Source organism: Leptidea sinapis, chromosome Z, assembly GCF_905404315.1.
Source record: "Leptidea sinapis chromosome Z, ilLepSina1.1, whole genome shotgun sequence".
Lineage (NCBI taxonomy): Eukaryota > Metazoa > Arthropoda > Insecta > Lepidoptera > Pieridae > Leptidea > Leptidea sinapis.
The window spans coordinates 5,045,000-5,069,289 of NC_066312.1; the positions used below are offsets into that span (position 1 = coordinate 5,045,000).

General features: G+C 34.1%; 1 protein-coding gene across 1 annotated transcript; it reads left to right on the forward strand.

Annotated features, from left to right (window-relative positions):
• The first annotated feature begins 1,242 nt into the window (after window positions 1-1,242).
• On the forward strand, window positions 1,243-23,967 carry LOC126978898 (nematocyst expressed protein 3-like). Its single transcript, XM_050828019.1, has 2 exons — window positions 1,243-1,349; window positions 23,457-23,967. Exons 1-2 carry the CDS (start codon window positions 1,243-1,245, stop codon window positions 23,965-23,967), a joined length of 618 nt encoding a protein of 205 aa, XP_050683976.1.
• Window positions 23,968-24,290: the final 323 nt, after the last annotated feature.

Consider the following 24,290-nt stretch of genomic DNA (forward strand, 5'->3'; position numbering starts at 1 on the left):
CAAACTGAATGCTTTTAAGAGGCGGTTGTGTGGTGATATGGTCAAAATTTCATGGACAGATAATATGGTAAATATTGTAGAAGTGCTTGAGAAATTAGAAAGAGGATAGAATTTGCTAAAGCGACTTAAAGTGCGGTTTCGACATTCACGCAGTGTGGACGCGTCTGAAACTGTTCTAACAATACCAGAACTCGAGTCAAAGTGTGAATATGTGAGAAAGATAAAATGATTTATAGGTCAAGTTAAACCACAATATAAATTATTAATTGTTCATTAAAATTCTAGAGTATACAAGACGCTCGACTTGGCATTCACTGGGGTACTACAGCGGCGGGTGTAAGCTAGAAGAGGATTACTGCCTCCAGATCATTTAAATGAAGTGGAGTGGAGTCTGTATCTGGGTCCGCTGTCATTATTAATATAATATAAGTACTCCTATATTATAAATCTATAGTCTCCGTCTGTGATTCTATTTTCTTTCCGGCCGTCTATTGTAACTACGCCTGTTGTAAGGAATCACCAGATAGCTGCTGGTCTGCAAGTGTTATGATGACCATGTTGTATGGAGATAGAAATACTCCGAGGGAAGTTCATTGTACTCTTTAATTGTATGTGTTTGAGCTTCTTCAGAACTGAACTAGAATAAGTAGCCTCCTGAGTATTAATTTAATACGGATGTGATTTTTAGTGTAGTGTACAAGAGAAGAGCTGTTATATTCATATTTAAATAACTATCTAAGCTGAGTCGCCTGCAGTTAATATTTATATCATGTTTGTCCGATTTTACTGCCTGCAATGTCTTTGACAAAGGTGCTTCAGCATATTTACTTAATTATCGTTCATTACAAATTTTGGTAACGTGCTACACTATGGAGCTACTCTAGCATGAGATATGAACTAGTAAATAATAAGCAACGGAGGTGTGTAGTGGCGGTCCTTATTTTATTTATTACGTAAATATTTAATAAATCACTTTAACCAAAGATACAAACTTCGATTCATTTGTATAATCCAACTAAAAGAAACAATTTTATTCAAAAATTGATATTTCTAAATTACGACGGACGCATAAATCTGTCTTCCCCCGTTTACTACAATCACTTTTGTTTGTATATCAATAAGTAATGTAACGAGCTGAAGGCCCACTATATGATTAATTGTGGAATCGACTAGCGTATTGCACCTACATACTAACTACCCTGTATTCATCACTCTGCGCCTGTTAGCCTGACACTTATAGTTATGTCGACGGCTCGCTCTCCTGTCTCGGCACCCGTGTCGACGAGTCAACTGTTGGCACGTCGCCTACGCCGACCACTACGCCGCTGTGCTACGTGCTGCTACGAGAGGTATTGTACATAATATTGTTCGACTGGTCGTCGGCTACGTCGAACCGTTCCGGCCCGCACCTTGTTTGCTACAATATTATAATTGCTAGTAAGTGAATTGTGTATCACAGCGTTATGAGTTGAAAGATGCCTAACGGTGACAATTAATTCAACTTGCACTTAATAACTCTTGTATTAATTTACATTTAAAAGAGTGGCAATAAGTTTCTTGCCACTTCTTTTCATAAAGCTTAACCGAAGTGGCGGTAAATGTTAAAAGAAAAGTAATCTATTGACATTCATGGGTCATGTAAATATGATCTAGTACATGAATAAAGTGATAATGATTTGATTTTATTGATTTTATTTCATTCATATTCAAAGTGTATTATGCTGAATGTCGACTGTTTGTGCCTCAATAGTCTATATCGATAAATAAAACTAAATTTATTAAAAGTTACTGCCGATATTCGTATTCTCACTTTTTATTGTTTGCTCTGTATTGGCATATTATCATTTCACATTGTTTTGAGTCCTCCTCCACATCTGTCTGTTCGCGATAAATTCAAATTTTACTGCACCGAATTTTCTCAACTACGGGGCCAATCTGCACAATTTCAATTGAAAATCAAAAGAGTATGGATGCCGAGTGTCATTCTACAATTTATTTTCCCAGGGTATTAAAAAAAAATCTTGAAAGACGACCAAAAAGACGCGTCTTTTACATCTCGACAAAGCTTCTTCACACACGGCCAACAAAACTAAGTCATTCTTAGCTTCCGAAAAAGTATAACTCATCACCCATCTTACCCCTAGCTGACTTAGCACCCTGTGATTTCTGTATTTTCCCTAAAATCAAAGATTTGAGGAGAGGTTTCACTGTTACCAATTCCTAAAAGGCGTTCAATCAGCACGTAGAAGACATGGCTAAAAATCTGTGGTCTTCCTGTTTTAAAAAATGGTTCGATCGCATGATAAAATGTTTAAAATGTAAAGGTAAACATAATGTTTTGGTTTTGTTTGCGAGATGGAGGATAAGGATTGAAGCGTGGACGATATACGTCAAAACTTCGAAGTGGCTTCGGATTCAAAAACGAGTGACCACTACTACGTGTTATAATAATAGTGATATACATAACTCGATATGCTGGTTTGTTTTAAACTCTATGACAAGGGTTCCTTCAAGAAAGCACGAACACTTAAAGTAAATTTTAAATTATTTCCCGTGTAGCCGAAAATCAAGTATTTGATGCAATGTGTGCTCTTTTCGCCTTTATTACATTATTGCTTCTATATCTGCCCTTAGACTAGAGGTGATATGAGTAATGTGGAGTAACAACAGGCAACAACACAACAACAAAATCCGGTAATATAGATGTGATCGTTTTGAAAAATTTAATTCGTAGAAACTCTGTGACTATGGAGACTGGGAATACATGACTCATGTCGGTGTTGGATGAATGTTATCAAGTTTGAAGAGCTTACGAACTATAAAGTGATAATGATCAAGCCGAGCAATTTATAAAACCGACCCAAAGTTTTGTTATGGGATAAACAAACTTCCGTGAGCGCTATTATTCATTCTGGATGAAGGAACAGCATTTGTTACAATCTAATTATAAGATATCCGACGAGCACCAGCTGAGAACTGCCATTCACTGCATTTTTCAAGGGAAAATTTCTTTATACTTGTTGAACAAGGGGAAGGACAGTCAAAGTCGTGTCAACACGCCGGTGAAGATATATATCGGTCACTTGCTCCTAGACCACAACATGTTTGTATTCTGCGGGAAACAAGGATGCAAGATGTAAGCATACAATTGAAGGCATTTACGTCACATCTTGCATCCTTCACACACATAGTGCACCGCTACTGCTCTGTTTTAGCTCGCGATAAATACAACTATACGTCTCAGACACCCTTTGCAGATCCTGTGCCCCTGGTACATGATACCCGTTCACGTTCCTCTTTAGGGGTATAAATAACACTTATTTTTTATATAATTCCACATAGATATACAATATAAATGCTAGCGTATAGACTATCGACAAACATAGCATGCGAGAGAAGAAGATCTGTAACGAATTTTAGTTGATGTAACCGAGTTTGACTGACAAGTCCTAAGCAGTCAGCCACGCTTAGTAATAATTTTTAATATTAAACGACTAGGTAACGCAAACATTCACAATTCAATTAGTCACGCATTATTGGGCTTTCAGTTTGTCTACAGTCAGGTGTATTCTTAGTGTTCTCATCAACTCACGATGGATTCTTGCTATCAATCGCAGCACGTACCAATTTTAATTACATTAAGTTACAAGAGTTATTTATGAATGTGATAATGTGGGATGAAGGGTAGGTGGACGCTACGATTTGCGGATTCGATCCTGTCTGGTAACATTACTTTGTTCCAAATATGAGTGAATGTGTTGATATTATAATACGTCCCGGGTGGCAGGAATGTTTTATTATATGTCCACCGGGCGACGCACCACCGATCAATATAATCACATACATACAACAGTGGTCAATATCTATATAAAATGTTCTATATACAAACATAATAAAATCGTAGCAAATGATAACTGTACATTGAATATTTTTAAAGAGTATTTTGCTGTATATTCAACAAACAAAACCGAAGCCAAAAAAGTACTTTATAGAATTTTTGGCTGTTGTCTACATATTATATTACTGTAAATAAGTAAAGGTATTGTGCGAGCAATTATATATTTAATCTAATAACTTAAAATGGTATATTATAAATAAATAAAAAATAAAATATATATCCGAAATTCCCGTAAACAGAACGACCTGAGCAGCGCCTTTTGACGAGCATGACGCATGCAACATCCATCGCTTCCCACCTACATATCGTACGGAAGGTAACGATCCTCCCCACGACCGATGAATCACATTTTCTAATGAAGGTATATTCATACAAATCTGACTGAAAACTCGTGGGTCGACTTGATGTGAAAACGCCCCGTCGTATGTCGTCGATGATTTTTACGATGACGTCATGCAGAGCAGCAGTCATCACGAAGACGTAGCCGCTCCGCCGACAAAGCTTCGTAGTGTTTGTAAAAGTACTGTGTGGTTGTATGTGAGCAGAAGGGAGATCGATATAGTGTGATGTGTATCGCGATAATTGTCACCAGGGCCGGGTTAATGTAGCAGGAATTACAATAACTTCGGGCCCCAAAACCTAATCTGCTTGCATCGGGCCCGGGCCAAATATAACGAATTATACAATTTACATGCAGAGAATTTTACATTACATTCAAATATATTCGTTTAACTACTAAATTTATATTTTAAAAATATTATTTTATAATTATGATCAGTGCTTAAAACGCACTATTGATAATATATTTACATGCTCTATAATATATACAAACATTGAAATATACACTAAAAATATTAACAATTATTTATTCAGTATCGCCAACATAGTTATTTGATTTTTGTTAATAAAATAATAAAACTGTTGAGAATTATTCATCTTCACTACTTTCTAGTAAAGATCCATATCAAGAGCCCTACGATAGAATTTTCTGCGGGCGCCGTCTTCGCCTAATCCGGCACTGCTTGAGACTGAATGGCTGCAACATTGTAGATTGTAGTACATATATAGCCTTATATTACCAAGTATTTATCTGCTATTGATTCGTGTTCTCCTAGTACACTGTTTACGCGCTTTGACCGGAACGACGGCCATATCCTTCACCACACATTAAACATACATACAACTTGTACATCATATCAATCTATATATAGGTAGATTGCAGTGCACAATTGAATGCACTGGCAAGTGTTATGAAAATCCCTCCTAATTAATTATAATTGTGATTGTAAGTTTGTTTAGTACGCTTTCACACCTAAACCACTGAACCGTTGTTGATAAAATTTAGTACAGAGATAGTCTAGAGCTTGAAAAAGAACATAGGCTTCCTTTTATTAAAAAAAAAGCAATAAAAAGGCATTTATTTTCTCAAAATTGATTCCTTTAGAATAATTTTGATATTGTTTCTAATATACTACTACCGCTTCGGAAACGAATGGCGCTCTGAGAAAGTAGAAACTTACACATTATTTTGTTGAGCTCTTTTTAATGAATAATACAATATTGTACTGTCATTGCTATTGCTATTAAATACTCAAAACCTAGAAGTGAAATAAAATATTTAAGGAAAAGTAGTTTTTTCCTCTCTTGCTAACATCCAAAGTCAACACTTCACCGTTATAACGTTAGCGTCACTAATTGTTCTTGAATCTGGCGCATTCTCTTCTCTTATTGGTTGGAATAATACAGATAATGGAGGGCAACATAATACAAATACACAAGAATTCAAATAAATAATGAAGATATTAGAAATAAAGTGTAGAATATAATAAATGTGTATGTAACAAAACTGTATATGAATAGCACTGCCAGCACCGGAAAGAGCTGTTTATATGAGTATTATTTGAAAAGTATTCGAATAGATAAAAAAAATGTTCAAAGTTACTATTCAACGCGGACGAAGTCACGGGTAAAAGCTAGTAAATTATAAATTTCAATTGCATATTATCAAACAAGTATCTTTCTATGATGTTATTTTTTTTTCTCTTATGGTATAATATATATACAAGATGACCCGATAGACGTTGACTGTCCGGCTGACTGTTCTGTACATAAATTAAATACTGTTTTTCATTAATTTGTCAATAATACTTATATCACATAACATCAAGAATTATTTCGTAAAATATACTCTCTGTTGTTATAATGAAGTTGTTTCAGAGAAGAACTGTCAAACCGGGCGTCATTAAATTCTCTCACAGAAAATATGTCCATACAAAATAAATATTGAAAATAAAAATAATTATGGGTCCCAAATCAAAATAAAAAGTATCCTATCTCTCAAGTTAGACTAAACTGCACTCCATGCAGTAATCCCCATTTAAATACGTTCATTCGTTTAGGAGTACATCGCGGAAACAACGTGTCACGTTATTTATATATATTAAGATATATATGTAAATACGTCATAACACTGCGGCACCGGCCACCGTACTCTGTACTTGCGTAACCGTCAGTATACATTACATATTTTTTGTCCATTTCTCAGGCTGCGTGAATCCCGTGAATTCGATTTCTCATTTCTATTAGAATTTATATTTTCACACTGTCTGTCGGGCATTTTTACTGAGAAAACACTTACAGAATCGTTACATTCATTCGGTTACGTTTCTTCTTTTACACAAATTATCTTGTCTCAAACTAGGCCATAATATCCATATTCATCATATAAATGATTGCACCTACTGGGATTGGAACCCGGGTCTTCTTGTAGTCAGTAGTAGTAGTCTTCTTAGTAGTCAGGGTCACTAATCATTCAGCTATATGGGTCGTCTATATAATATTAACTCTTATATATCCTATTTAGAAATTTCAACCTATTTACCTCAAAAAGCTTAGCAATGCTTATTTCATGCGATTTTGTTTTTTTTTTTATGAGCTTTTATCAAACTTGCCATGTTGGTTCATTCAGCAATATGTGTATCAAGCCTTACATTAGCTTTTATACTGCCAAGTCCCATTTAACCACTGCGCTTAGTGAAAATAAAAGTGCGCAGAACTATATCAAATCGATGGAAGTTTTACACCTCCAGTCACTCCTGGGATCCTGGTTTCACAAACTACTTTTTTAAACAGGTGCACTAATTTGACTGTTGTTTATTTGCAAGTTAATCGTGCCACTGTACAGAATACTATTTAATTACCTCAATAGGACGATTAATGGACATTGAGCCGTCTTTGACATCCGCAACATAAAGGCGAAACAATTATACATACTGTAAATATAATATACTCGTATAAAAATATATAAAATTATAGAACAAAAGTTTATATTTTTATAAATAATACTTTATTATTGAGAATATTTTGGAATGACTGGAATAATAATTAATACGGAGAAAAGAAACACAAATACTAAATAAATCATTTGTTTCTTTAAATTGATTTAATTTTGAAAATACTTTTTTCTTACTTTATATTTACTTTCATTTTAATAGTAGTAGGTAGTAGTAGGTAGACCTGAGTTGTACACACCTGTGAAGGCATTCTGTTAATAATATTTACATACATAAATAAATCATATATAAATTATGTAAAGTTCAAAAAAGTATGGGAAATCCAAATGTACTGAAGTTGTAAAAAGTCCGATATAGTTAAATAGACGATGGAGGTATGCAGGTTGCCCACTAGTTTGTCAGTTTTTATATTTGAGGTTGTAATTGTTAAACTAAGTATGTGTCTTTGTCATTTGCACGAGTGAACTCATAAATTAACGACTGAAACAGATATATTATAGACGAGCTCATTTAAAATCAACTCATACCACTGCATGCACCCAAACTACCCTCCCCCCACAATCAATATTTGCTGCATCTAGTGCTATCGAGTTATGCATTCCTAGTACCTAAATTTGAACTTTTGGAAGTTTTAGCTGGAATATTTACTTACTGAGTAGTTAGTTAAGTATAATAAAGATAATAAAGAAGTATTTGGCCGATCAATGGTTTTTGGCTTTTGGCCCACAACACATCAAAGCCTCTGTTAGAAAATGCAACTACTTGTACAAAGAGATTGTAGAAAGATGATAAAACTAGTACTTATTAATTAAATTTTGTTTAATTAATCGATTCTACTAAACTCCAATTACATCTCTTATTTGTTAAGTTGTTAGAAAGTTTAGGTTACTTTGCTGTTACCGTCAAGTAGTACTTACTGTGGCGAAGAAACAAGGCGTAACAAACAAACTTACATTCACATTTATAATATTGATTTGAATTTAAATTATTATAATAAGTACTGTGGTAATTCATAATAATTATACTCAGATGATACCAATAATTGTGAACTCCAGCGTTATCTCGCAGCGGTAATTTTACATACAATCAACGTTACAATGTTGCATAGGTATCAAACTTACGTCCGGTGTACTAGGAGCACATACACGTGCGGGAGTACACTTATCTATAAAGAAATAAACATTTTGACTGTTGCGTGGCAATATTATTGTTAATGTTAACAAAACAAGGAACAAACATAAACTTACGTTAAACGTACGTCTTTTAATGGTATTTTATTACAACATCATCCCAGAAAATAAACAAAAGAATGTGTTACGAAATTCAATACAATTGTTAAATGATTCCACAGACTGGGAACAAATTGAACGCCCTCAGGCTATTTAATTATAAAATTTTATTGTACGATATTACAAATAGTGTACCTAAATTAAAAAAAAAGTCCGCTGAGTTTCTTGTGCCCGTTGCTCTCAGATCTGAGACACAACAGAACAGAAAAACTAGTTTTTTCTGTTCTGTGACTGATACCAATTCTACAATTTAAGCATATGTTGCCTGCCTGTCTATACGTACTTTTATAAATCAATAACAGCTGTAATAATAATAACATAGTCATCATAATATATATATTATGACCATATTATAATCATATTAAAAGGAATTTTTATCCTAGGTAGAGAAAATGCCAACACGGTTTAAGATATTGTCAGCTTTTGTATACTGCGTAATAAATAGATAGAAAATTTACGCAACGGTTTCGTATTAACGAAATATCCGCAAGTATACCAGGAGAACATAAATCAGTAGAAGATGTATTTGACTTCCTAATATCAAGTTAAACAGAACGATATTGCATCCACATACAGGCACAATCAGTACTCTGTATTATATATAGTATTAACTTATAGGTGACCCGCACCAGATTTGTTGGATCTTAATTAAGTTAAGCCGGTTATTTTAGACAATATCGAGAACTTTCTCAAAATATATTCAAACCAAACTCGTCCTCATAAAAAAAAAGGTGAGATTATTCTGTTCTATTCCATGGCGTGATGTATAAATATAAACGATTTGAAAGAATTGAATAATTCTCTCAGTGAAGTGGAATACCTTGACTTCAGGGACCTTGGTAAACGAAGGTATGTATGTCCATAATAAACTACAAGACCAGATACTTGAACGATTTGAAACCTTGAGCCTTCTAAGATAAGTGGGGACGGTGCACTGGACTTGAAAGTGACCCACTTTCAATGTCAATAACACAGTCTCGGTTTATTGATCCTTTCATTATATCACTGAGAGACAACGTGACATACTTTTGTAATAATAATGTGCTGGTTTTTGGATATTTTTGCGTTTGCTGCGTACGATACGACGAACTTAGAGGTCTGTTACGATCACAGGCAAGAATATACTTATGGTTTAGTAAGGTTAATATTAAAGAGTGGGGAAAGTTAACTCATATAGTTACATAAATATTTCAAAAAGTGATATATTAAAATTATTGGATACAATTGTTTTTGGAATAAATACTTATTTAGTTAATATCAATGAGTTCAGTTCAAGGTTGGTTGGTAGATCTATGGAGCTGTATAGTTTATTTGTTCTAACTAGTTGCTAGAAAAAAATTATGAGGTATTTATGAAGAAAGGTTACAAAATTAATTGCGCCCTTTACGAATGTTGTATTGATTGGGTTAAGTAGGGATCAGTGAATAGATAGACCAGCATATAATTAATAACATGTGGACTAAGGTTTGTACAAATTAAAATAATTCATAGACATCTGTGACCATGAAAACTGGGAGTACGTAAACTCATGTCACTGATGGAATATCGTAATTTTCATTTAAAGAGCTAAATAAGTATAAATCATCTTTACCGAGGAACAAATCGAGGCTTCTCTGACCGTTCTTTTCAGGCTTCAATGTGATTTTTAATAGTGGCTACTCTACCTCCAACCTGTGTATTGCCCGCGATTAAGACTTTATGAACAGTTAGTTAGTTCACTTACAGGTTGGTGACGTTCTCTTGACTGTAATTCAACAAGTGAAATGTCGTTGCTCGTATATCAAACCGTATTTAAAATAGATGTTCCTTCATCTAGACTGATTACATTCTTACACCTCTAACGGCCGTTCTTATATACTATCTTCAGATACGGATAAATTACTACCTTCTACTATCAGTAACTAGCTGTCAATAATCTGAAGCTGTCCCAATATACCCGATAAGTCATTCTTATCGCCTTATATTGGGACGCGTGAATTGCAATTTTCATACAAACTTTTATTGCTGGTAAGCTTATACGTCGTTCCATTGACAGACCACGTGTACGGATAAGGGGAGTTACTGTCGATAAGTTTTAAAACTGACATGGTAGAGATGATGATACCTATTTATTTGTATACTTAGATATTTAATAATTTATAATACATATTATATCTCGTTGAATAGTTGTTATGATATATAGGCGGTTAATTTCCCTGTGAAATTCTGCGTACTATCGATTTCAATCAGCGCAGTTCTAGGTCTCATGTTATTAATCTAGCTCTCTCTCTCTCGCTCATTTTAGGCTCCAGCTCTGGAACTGCTCATCTTCCCTACTTTATGAGTTCCTGGTCCAAAAATGCACCACCGCGTTCTTATTGCAATCATTTTGCAAGATGCAAAAATGTATGTAATAAATACAGTCAACTATACTGATTTTTATTTATAAACAATACAGAAGTGATATTTAAAAATGCACAAAGTCATCGTAAGATGTTTCGATAATTGTCCAGTTATGTTTAGTATAAGTTAAACTACGGCATATAATTGTTGTACCAACAGATATCACCGTCGTCAAAACTCAAACTTCTAGAATTTAACGATAGATAATTGTCCCAGCTTTTCGTATTAAGTGAAGTCCTATTTATGTCACTTCTGTGTTACTCCGTTCCAATACAGTCAGCTACTATACATTGGAACTTTTATGACAAGAGAATACCGAGAGGAATACACAGGCAATTCAATCCAGGATAAAGATCTTTGTCTTCACAACATTCCTTAAATTAGGTCCTTATCTATTAGAATTAACATCTTATGTCTCAAGGGGACGAGCGCAATTATAGTGCCACTCCGAATTTTTTGGGTTTTTTATAAATACTGAGAGGCACACACCATCGGCTGAACATTCTGCTCGTCTCGACCCTTATTTAAATAAAAAAAAATGGGTCAGAAAACAATAAAATGAACTTGATTAGAACGTCGGCGCAAACGATATATGTACAAGTAAGTCAGCAAGAGTAACTGGATTGGGAAAAGTTGGGGAAGTACGTGAGGACCATGGTAATAAAGGTACTGACTACACCTCAGGGAATGATAAGAGAACAGTCGTGAATATATGTTTATATATAACATAACTATAAATGCCCATAATAACATCAGATATTTGACTGGTCTGAAGTCTTGACCATTAGTACCCTTATCCAGAATACGGAGATACAAAAGGGCGCATCCCTTTGCGCGATCTTGTTGCGGTGGATGCTGATGGTACAACTGACTTTGAGGTCTGCTACGACTTATGATTTTAGGGAAAAATATACTTATATTTTAATTTTTACTTGAGCAGGATTTATAGTGGAGAAACTGAAATTATCTGAATTAAAGAAAATAAAAAAAAATACAGTTAACATTTAGTTTACTTCTTGCTCAGAATAAATATTATTTATTCAAAGCAATATTTGTAAATGTATAATATAATCTTTAGTTAAAATATTTTATTTAAAACCAATTTAAAAAACCATCGATCCTTCATAAGATGACGTTTCTAGATTGTTGCGGAATAAAGCACCTCGTTGCGGGAATCATCAAGCACTGATCGGTTATGTTAACTTAAGTTAGATGAACATAAGTTGTAGGATCACATGGTTATGTCCTTCTATACGCTATAAGGACATACATATACCTATCAAGTCTTGTTTTCGTCTAAAATCGTCGAGCAGTGAAGTTGTAATACAGCCTACAGGTACCTGATCTGTGATTTCTCGAAGTTAATTAAAGTTTAAAAACAAAAACCAATAAGCTCTTTTAGGGTAACTTGCTAATGACTTACAATCTCTGTTAGTTTTTAATTAAATACATCATAAACATTGTGAGACTAAGATCATTAGCTCCTAAATTGACATCAAGGAGTACTGTACTGTGAAACCTAATCACTAAGGAACATAGTTTTACTTAAAGTGTCTGTTCTTGATAATAGCTATTAATACGTACAAACCTTACTTTATAACTTTAAAAAATATTTGTGTGTCTTGGTGAGGTACTACTACCGCTATAGCTTACAAGCTTAGATCAGTGCTTCCCAAACATTGCTCTGTCACGGCTCGGTAATTTCACAATATCGTGACCAACTTAATACATTTAAACCCAAGCTGCATTAAGTAAAATAATACATATTTATTACCAAATAGTATTAATGTTTTAGTACTACGTACATACCTTGGTATTGCCAATTCAGTCACAAAATTTTAGTGTGAAGTATGTTGGTTATTTTTTACTAAAGAATCCAAGTTCGCGGAAAATGAGTAAAATTGTATCTTTTGTTCTGTTTCCCGGTTCTGGTATTTAGTAAGTAAGTAAAGTAACTGGCAATAAAAAAGTTATTGCTTGATGAGCTAATTTTGTGTAATTTTGACGACAAGAACAAAAAGCTGTCTCCACTTACAAATATATACGATGTGTGGGTGCCTGCCCAATTTTGTTTATTTGGTTCTAGAACTTTTACTTCAGAAGTTTATTTACTATGCTATTACATTTGACTTAGCACCGAGTTCAAACCTATCAATAGATAGTACATGGAAACAATACTATTTTATTAATATTTGTATAAGAGGTTTTTTAATTTAATCTTTATTGAGTTATTTTATACTTTTCAGTTTTTGAAATCGGTTTCTTTTAAATGTAGTTTTTTTTGTTTTTCTCTTTTTATAGTCATATATTAAATAGTAATTTTTTAAGTAGCTATCGGTAGGCCTACGAAAGGTTCCCTGTTTTTCAAACATTTATTTTTCCCCCATGGCACGAACCAATAACTACCAATGGGACATTGATTATCGGACTGTATCTCTTAAACTTTAATAGTTGGACACCTTGACAGATATTGAGTTACATTAACGTTTAATTCCGCTTATATTTGTCCCAGTGTTTTTCGCCTCTACACGAGGCATTCTGAAAAGATGATGACTCGTCGTGACTCGTTGACAGTGGAAAGTGAACTTGACACTCCAGATTACAATTCCAGATTTACAATTTTCTCTCAATCTGTTTTTATTTTTCGTATTATGAACGTATTGATACTTCAATATAAGTACTATATCGTGCTATACGGCACGGAATCTTTGTTATCTGTTCAAGTCAATTAATAATAACTAGTTGACCCGACAGACGTTGTTCTGTATATAATAAATAAAATAACGTTTTTTATGAATTTGTCAATAATATATCATAACATCAAGAATTACTTCGTAAAATATGCACCCTGCTGTCGTAATGAAATTGTTTCACAGCAGAACTGTCAAACCGTGCATCAATAAATTCTCTCATAGAAATTATGTATGGACACATCAAAGGAAAAACAAATGAGTTGTTTTTATTTAATTTAGCAGCATTTTCCTATTTATTCACCTTTTAAACCTTCTCTGGACTTCCACAAATAATTCAAGACCAAAATTAGCCAAATCGGTCCAGCCGTTCACGAGTTTTAGCGAGACTAACGAACAGCAATTCATTTTTATATATATAGATGATGTCTGTATATAGATAACCTAGTGTCTTTGTGTTACAAGGTAGTGATAATACACTCATGTTTTTCTCGTCATTTGTTTTTATTTTAAATAAATATAATATTAATTTCTCACTGAGTGTTTCATTATTTTTATATTCATACACTACTTGTCAAGACTACAATTCAAGGACCTTCCACGTTTAAATAAATAAATTAAAATAAAACTTTTATTTAGAACAATTTAACAATTGTTCCAATTGACCTTCCATGTTACAATATACTCCGACCACATATCTCTTGACTGCTGGTAGGCAGATGTCTTTGGTTCATCTAATACCTATAAAAGAAACCTTCTTTTAAAAAGGCTGAAGGCCGTATTATTATTTCAGTCGGAAGACGTCCAACGCTGTACAAAGGCCTCCAACGCATTCCGGCGATCTTGACCAGATAGTCGGTGACTCTAGTGGGGGGCTAGCCAACATTACGTCTTCCGTACCGGAATAGGGTTAATTGAGTCAACAGGTATTTAAAATCAACTTTATTTCCAATCCAATGTTAAGATTAGATAAAAAGCAGACAATTAAAATCTAGTAGTGAAGGTAACTAATAAAATTTTAACGATATTACAAGTAGCTCAGTCTAGATTTCACTTTCACATATAGATAAATTATTTTAGTAACTTTATAAAATCTAATATATATAACCCTACGTAATTTACTGAGATGGGATCACAATAGTTATAATATTAAGGTATTCGAAAATACTAACAAACAAGGCTTATATATATCTATTTAACACAAATCAAATACAATTATCACAATAATGAGTTTTAAAGTAGCACCGGAACTTGTTGCCGGATCCGTTATATTGGTATCCGTCTAGTTAACTTAAAATTATGCATTGTAATATATATGAACTTAGACATAAACTCGAGAACATGTTAGGAAACCTAAATTACGAAGCTACTAAGAATCTTATTCGTTAAGCACTACTTATATTGGGTATAGTATTTGATAAATAAAAAGCTAAACACATACTCACACACATACACACACAAACACACAACACACACCCTAAATTATATATAAAATAGTTTTTGTGTTCATAATTTGTTGCATAACTTACATTGTTAGACCTTAAAATACGTTGATGTTTGTTATTTGACATTTTACATTGCACAACTGGGCAGAGACTGACCCCAAGGTCACGGGCTGTTCTAGTTTGGGGTCGAGGCTAATTATAAGCATAATTAAATTTTTTTTTGGCAACAAATAAAGATTTATTATTATTAATATTATTATTATAGAAACAAAACATCTATGATTTTTTAAAACTACTTGGACAAAAATTATAAAAATTTGCTAATAGATTCTCTGTTCCTATTGATAAGTATGCAACCAGTATAGAATGGAGCGATGTATGAATGAGTTCCATTTCTGCATCCCGAACACTAGGAACTCATTTGTTAACAGAAGTGTGTCATCTCAACTTTCCATAAACAAAGGATCAATATACTGAGACTGTGTCAGTGAAATTGAAAGTGCGCCGTCTGCTCCCAACGGCCGTATATTAAGGCTCAAGGTCTTTGAACCAATCACATCATTCGTATGATTACCGTTTATTATCAAAATATATTCACAACCACTGTCTTAATCCGGAAGGATAGGCTTTACTTTCATGGTTCACTTTAATTTTTACCTGTGGGAGGATTATGGATACCACAACGGAGCCTATTTCCGAAGGGTTTCGTAGCTAGTGAAATTACTGCAAATGAAGCCAATACAATTGACAAACACCATTAAACGTACAAAATCAAATAAATAAATTATTAACGCCAATTCATTTTACTATATAATTTAAACTGTTTACTTTTGCATTTACCGTGACCTTTTACCAAGAAGAGATAATACAGAATTTAAACAATCCTTACTTGTTATAACATATATATAATAATAATTAACTGAAATATACGTCAACCGCCCACCTTTATAATTAGAATATTATCATATCCTTTGGTTTCATACCACAATCATTGGTTTAGGATCTTATGAATTTCCTAACTTGCGGTTTCTTTGAATCAGAATAATAATCATATGTTAATATTAAAACATAAGTTTACGTTAGGAAACAAATTTAAATAAAATAAAACGATTTTAATATAATATGGCACAATTAGTCAACTCGTGTGTTTAACAGCTAGTATGAAACGACAAATGATTTCCTCAATAAAGTAACTAAATATTAACAAATAAAAGTAACAGGGACAATAACTTACTGTTCATTTATTACATTAATACGTCACTATCTTTCCGGACTACTAAAGCAACACATATTGTAATAGGTTTTATCAACTCGGGTTTGTTATAATAATATTATGTACACACACAAGGGCTGTGTATGTTGTTAGTGACTCCAGTAAAATAGTATATAGAAAAATATATGGGCGCTCTACAAGAAAAATATGTCATTAGTCATCACTAACGTGAATTCGATCCTTTCACGAGTCATTTCTAGTCCTCATAGTTTCGTATTTGGCTCCCCAACTTCTAGGAAAGTTCGTACTCCATAATATTATAAAACTATAAAACAAAATTAAGATATTGAGCAAAAGAGAGCCAAATTGGGTTACATACAAAGTGGTCAGATGTGATTCAGACACCTAAGTAATTAATTATTCTACTTAGCTAGGGCTCACTCAGGTGACCGCCACTTGCCATATCGATCCAACATACATCTACATCGCTGTAGAGTTCCCGATGCACTGAGGCACCGTTTCCACTGTAGCCCAAGGACTCTCACATAGGTACAAAGTGACCGAGACTATATATACTGAGTTAATAACAAAACATTGATAGCGTGTTCTAGGACTACGTGTGAAAACGAGATATCAAAGCAGTTTTTAATGCATATATCGTTTTTTTTCTGTTTTCTATTATTAATCGAATAAAAACTAATAATTAAAGTGAAAGAGTGAAGAAAACAAATGTTAAAGTTATTTCAGTGGTTTGCGCCATCTAGTGTGGTAACTTAATAACACGCAACTGCAATCTTGTCTCACATTGAACAATAATATTGATTTTTCCATACAAACTTACTTGACTCTTATCTCTTTGGTGTTTAGCTCTAAATCAAAGTTATTTTCAAATAAGATTAAAATTATCAGTATCTTTGTTTTGTTTTTTTTTTGATGTTTTTGTTTCTGCTAGAGTACTTCAAAAAGTGCATAAAACTTAATCGTATATAGGTACAGATATAGGTCTGGAGGCCTGGCATACAAGACACAGAATAGTTCTTTCCCATCAGCTTACAAAATTTCGTTAGGGTTACCTAATTTTTGGGGAATGAAATTGCCGGGAATGAAATCCTAATTTTTGTTTTTTCCTCACTAGTTTTAGCCGGAGCTGCAGCTATCCTTTACAGCTGTCCCAATTGCAGTGATGATTGGCTAACTGTGTGATCTAACGTAATCGTGATGAAAAGTCACACTCTTTTTAATGCTGTACCTCTCAACTTTTTACTTTAATCTCATCAGGGAGTAGGGATTCATACCGATAAGTATAATAATATACACTAAGTCTGGTATTTATTTACCTTTAGTTAGCTCACAGTACATATATCTGTCAAGTTGTTATACAAATAATCTGTGGTCTCTTGTAGCTTAATTAATTAAAGCTTTGTAATAAAAATCAAAACGAAGTTATATATGTATTGAATAAGATAGATCACAATCATTGTGAGACCAATATTATAAGCTCCTAAATAATATTAACAGCAAAGTGTACTTGTTGTGTGTACATTGTACTATGAAACTTAATCCCTAAGGTAATTTACTTACAATGTCTGTTCTTGAAAATAATTATTCATTAGTACGAAACCCAGGACTTTGACTATTGAAGAAACTATTCGTCAACTTTTTATTTTACAACATAGTTTGATGTGTTATTTATAGCACGGCCACTCACGTGGTGATGTAGTTACACTAGAGTTTACCTAGATAAACATGGCGGTTTGAACAGAGGAGGTTTTCCTTTTAAATTTTCGAACATAGAGATTGAAGGTACAATAATATAATGCTGGTGTTATTTTGTAGAACAGAGTAGGGATGGATAGATACTTACGTATGTTGTTGTATGAGTATGTGTTGTGTGTGTATGAGTGTTGGTTGCAGTATTACCGATACGTTATTTAACTTAATTACGCTGAATAATAATATTTTCATTGGTTGTAATTAAATCCTTCCTTATCATAATATTGTGTTTATAGCAACATAAAACAGCTCAAGGAATATTTTCATAAGAATTTTTGTTTTATTAAGTACCGCCTAGGATGAATAACTTGTTGCGTGAGTACATAACACACTTTATTATTATACTTTGAAAGCATTTAGGGCTTCCTATCATTCGAGCACCATTAAGCAGCAATGGTAAAGCTATCGACTCCATTATCAAGATGATGCATCGGCACCATCCTGAATAAATTACTCCAATACCTTACCTTGGGCAGCAACTTTTAAAAGTGGAGATTACACACTTTTTTTTTATTTAGGCCTGCGCTTATTCTTATCTTTAACTGTGGTATAAATTCAAAACTCGTGAAAACACCTGCATTTGCATGTAACATAATAGCCCTATAACGTGTGGCACTCGGGGACTGCCGCGATAAAGCTATTTGCATAGCATTTTTTATCAACTTATGCAGTTATAATTATTTATTTTATTTATTTATGCAGTATTTTTTTTTCATAAAATTTATTTAAAAAAAAGCAAACGGGAAGTGAGTAAAATTTAACTTGCAAGATTTGATTACAGATAGACAACGGGCAGGTGAAACTAAATAAAAATGCTTGTCATAAAAATAAAAATTAAAAAACGTGATAAAAAAAATAAAGAAATTAAAAAAAAACGTCACGTACCCCAGGCTAGAACCTGAGACCTTCTGCACAAAAAGCATACGTGATAACCGCTGTTCCACGGCAACTGTAATGACCGTGGCGAAATATCTATGTAGATCTAGTAAGTAAGTGTTAAGTTATTTTCGTTACGGAATTTCTGGATTCGGTCTCCACGTTCAAGGCCCGCGATAGAAGCTATGCAATAGCTTAATACAATTTATCCATCACTTAGAAATATAATATACATTGACATTAAAATTAACGAGGCTGAAAATATCAATTTCTAATATTTATTGATTGTAATAATTCGAAAGCTCACGTTGGATCATTTTGCAAACGTCAAATAAATTGGTTTTTGCCATTAGAAGAATAAATAAAACTATATCGGAAAAAACTGCATTAAAGAATTACCACACTAACGTGGTATCTATAAATAGGTATCATATCATATATATATGTATGGGGTAATTCATCAGTCATAAATAGAGTCTTAAAAGCGCAAAAAAATGTGCTATCACGGGAAAATGGACCTTTGACTTCAACTGATATTTATGTAATTAATTATTTTAATATATGATATATTTTAATAGCATTTCAATAATACACAATATATTATGCTAAGAGATTCACGTTGCGTCTCAGTGATATAATCAAAGGATCAATAAACCGAGACTGTGTTATTGACAATGAAAGTGGGTCACTTTCAAGTTCAGTGCACCGTCTCTGGTCACACACACACCGACATCTTATAAGGGTCAAGGCTTCAAACTATTTATTTGTTTTTATATATTATGTTATGCATTATTTAATTGGGGAACAGTTGAACATGCATGTCAAGATACGTAGCCTACGTAAAAGTTTTGCGTAACTTTAAAAACAACATGTTATAACCAAAATATTATGTTAATTGCTTTTCAAAATACTCACCTTTACATTTTAAACAATTTTTCTGAAGGCATATTTTCTACGTGCTAATTGTACGCTATCACTGCCTCTTCGGAATAGGTAAAAGTGAAACCTCTCATCAAATCTTTGATTTTGGGGAAAATACAAAAATAACAGGGTGCTAGTCGGGGCCATGTGCAGGATAGGTGACGAGATATACTTTTTCGGAAGCTAAAAATTACTTAGTTTTGTTAGCCGTGTATGAAATAGCGTTGTCATGATGTAGGAGAATGCGGCTTTTTGGTCGTCTTTCGCGTTTTTGTTGTAACACCCTGGTTAAACAAATGGTAGACTACCACTCCGCATTAACACTCTTTTGATTTTCAAGAGGTATTGTGCAGGTGGCACCCCTAGCTGAGAAAAAATGCGATCAAGTTTTAACCAACGTTTCTCGCCTGCCTCACTTTTATTAATATATATATATAGTTATTACAAAAATATAACATTCGAAATTCATATAGTTGCGATTAGCTACAAGCTCAAAACTTTTAGTGTGCCCCATGTATTTCTGATGATGACCGGAGAAACTCTTGTGGGAATGTGATGAAAACAGAAAGGGAGTATTATGAGAGAGCAGCACTCAACACTTGATGGACTCGTAATAAACCCCCATGACTAGGAAATTTTTCAAAAAGGTATGCAATTGTTAATCAATAATCTTCTTATCTCTGCTATCTTAAATAACTTGAAAAAAAGTTAATAATAACAAAAGTATAACATTTCGAAAAACTACTGAAATATTTTTTTTCTAATGGGGTCTTATTCTTCCAAGTGTCTAAATCATACCATTGTTAATTCTATTTTGTTAATTAATATTTTATTACTGTAAACAAATTATTAAATGCAGTAAGTAGGTACACCATCATTTAGCGGCAGTTTGTACACAGGCTAACTCTTTACAGATCTTTTTCAGAAATACTATAAATATCTATAGATTTTGAGTTATTAAGAGATATAAACTTTTTAATGTTAAATAATTGTAATAGTTCTGAAGTGTTAAGTTTTTCATGTTTTATAAATTGTCATTTAGTGTACCACAATAAATAAATATTGTATTTAACCACATAACTGCTAGTACTTTTATACTTCAAGTTTTTACCTCTGACGTCACTGCGTGAGTGCAACTCGTTATTTTTTATTCGTTTTTCTGAACTGAATGAGCCATCGCTCATATTTTAAGGATCTACTGATTGACTAGTCTAAAGGTGCCTATAATTCACTTTATGAAATATTGTGGTGGATGTTGCAGGAGCTCAGCTGATATGCAGCAAATATTCCATATTTGGTAGAAGAAGTAATGAATTACGGAGTAAACTGTATTTCTTGGTGAAACTTATCTCCGAAACGTTGAATGGATAGAAAATATCCGCAAACATTTCGTATCGACGAAATATCCGCAAATGTACCAGGAGAACATGAATCAGAAGGAGATGCCTTTTAATTGCTAGTATCAATTTACAGCCGCACACACAGTAAAATCACTAGTCACACGTAGTACAACTCGATATTCATTGGTCAGATATGATTCATGTTTAATTTTAACGCCTTTTTAGGCAGATTCGCAGTTCGGACACAAATAACGACCAATGGCGTACGATTATCATGGCTATTGTATTATTACATAATCTTAACTAGTGATGTGGTTGAGAAATAATTTTTATTTCCAAACTTATTGGATAGAGTTGATAAATTAAAATTATTATTGTTAGTTGTAGAAATCAAATGTTCGTTATTTAACATAAAATTTATTTTCATATACCAATATGAAAATAAATATTATTATAATCGTTAAAATTATATATACATCAACTGGCAACAACTGTTTATAATTATATAATTAAATTATATAATTATAAACAGCTTACTTACTGTAATTATTTAGGTTGTCTGGCCACGCGTGTCTGTCGGCTTAGGTTGTTTTGTTCTAGACGAAGCTATCACGCTCAAAGTCACGCGTGGCGAGTGTAGGTACCTTTATTACATTTGGCTTGGCACCGACTTCGAAGCTGTCATTATGTAGCATATACAAATAATAGTATTTTATTAATAATAAAGGTAAAGATTTGCATAAGAGATGTATTAAATTAAATTTTTAGTTATTTCATTCTTTCAGTTTTTGAAGTCAGTTTTTATAAACATAGTTTTTTTTACGTTTTAGTATCAGTTAATAATAATATATAATCAACCTGAATGAAAACACCAAAAAAAAAGCCGTACACAGAAAACAATTATGTCATCCAAGTAGACGAAAATTTTCATATAACTGTTCATAAAATGAAAACTAGTGGGTCAAACTATGTAAAAATTTTATGGGACCAAATGGCATCTATTTCGCTTAGAATAACGTTAATCGGATCATAAATCTCAGAGTAATCGGTGTACAAACATAAAAAAAATACTGATCGAATTAATAACCTCCTCCTTTTTGAAGTCGGTTAAAAAATTAGATTAAAGAAATATATTAACGGAACGCATGTGACTTTTTAAGGGAGGTAAAATAAAATTCAAGGTTGGACAAATATTGTCTTTACGGATGAAACATGTCTCAACGCTCACCGCATCGTATTCCGATTCTGGACACACAACACTGCTAAGCTATTTCAGTTGTTTCATTTGTATGCCAAAGAAAGTAAACTTTATATAATGTTCATATCATCGACCAATAATCCTTTAAATTTTGTTTTCCTTTTGTCCTTATTAAATAACAGTTATACCTAATTTACATATAAGCTTTTATATGTAGTAATCGTTATGTGTGGCACATCACTGGGGGGCGGTACCCGTGTATTAAGTGCGATATGATTTGTATGAAATTTTAACTTAAACAAAGCGAAATTTCATAGGCTGTGTGTCAAGACGGCGTTCAGGTGGGAGTTGTTTATTCATATTTATCTTATTTTGTGTGTGCCTCACACACAAAGGCGATTATATTTCCATCTCTTTCATGAGGTGTTTCGTTTAGTGATACTACTTATTTAATTTACATGTGCATTACAGCTGGCTCTTGTATTTTATGCGATCCTAGTAACTGAACGTCGTAATTTCATTCATGATCAGATGTTTGTTTACTCGAGTACGCATGTGACACCACAGCTGATCAACAGCTGATCGTAAGATGTTAGGTATATTAGAATAATCGTGCAAACATTTTATAAGAATATAGATGTTTGATTTCGAGTCATGACCTGACATCCATGGATGTTTATTTGCATCTATGTATATTTAAGTAAGTATATCGTATTAAATATAACTAGGGTAATCTTGTAACCTATAAGCACAGGCTTACGAGTAGATTGACGAAAGATAATTTGTGTAAAAGTGTGTCAATATTATTATTAATCTACCTAGTCTTGACATGAATACAGAAAGAAAAAATAAAAATGTATTGCAAATAAAACTTTACATCGTGTTGGTTTAATACACAAATATAAAACAATTTAAAAATATAAAAGCTTATTCACATTGTTCTCCATTGAGTGAAATACAGTTCTTTATACGTTGAAGTCAGTTATCAATAGAAGAACGCACTCTTTTCACAGAAAAATACTTCAGTGCCAATCGTACGGTTTATTTTAGAGGACCAGCCCAGGCGCCGCCCGACTCAGGGCACTACGTCACGGACGTATATTCCCGCTCCGCCACCGCAATTCAATGTGTGATCCAGGTCACCACCAACGGTCGTTACAACCAAGGTAGCCCCGGTCACGCCTACTGCGTTTGTCGCGGCCCCTGCGCCTGTCGCGGCCCCTGCGCCTGTCGCGGCCCCTGCGCCTGTCGCGGCCCCTGCGCCTGTCGCGGCCCCTGCGCCTGTCGCGGCCCCTGCGCCTGTCGCGGCCCCTGCGCCTGTCGCGGCCCCTGCGCCTGTCGCGGCCGCTGCGCCTGTCGCGGCCCCTGCGCCTGTCGCGGCCCCTGCGCCTTACAGGCCACCGTTGGCCTCCTGCCCGGCGGCACCGGCCCTGCGGCCGAGGCATGCCGTGCCCGCGCCACGTCAAAACGGCGCCGCTACCGATATAGTGTTTAGGTGCAATCTCGCCCGACATATAAACATCGCGGAGCTGCAAGCCCTCTCCCGCAAGATCAGGGAAGTTATGAGCGACGCTCAAGCCGTTCTCGAACTAATGTGTAAGAACATCGACATGTTCACAGCGTTGTCCGACTTTCCGTATCGTAAATAACATTCGCGATGGCTAACAGCGGATGGCTTAAGCCTCACAAGCTCCGTATAGCGTACTTTAACGCTTACGGACTCAAACCGCAACTAGACTTGGTCAGGGATTTCGTTATCGAACATCAGTTAGACCTTCTGTTGGTTCAGGAGACGCTCCTGGAACCGAACGTTCGCGATCCACGTATCGCAAATTACAATCTAGTTAGAAATGATCGTGCCACGCAGCGCGGTGGTGGTACCCTCATATACTTCAGGAGGTCCCTTCACTTTATTCCTATCGATCCTCCAGCGCTCACCAACATTGAGGCGTCCGCCATCCGAGTCAGTATG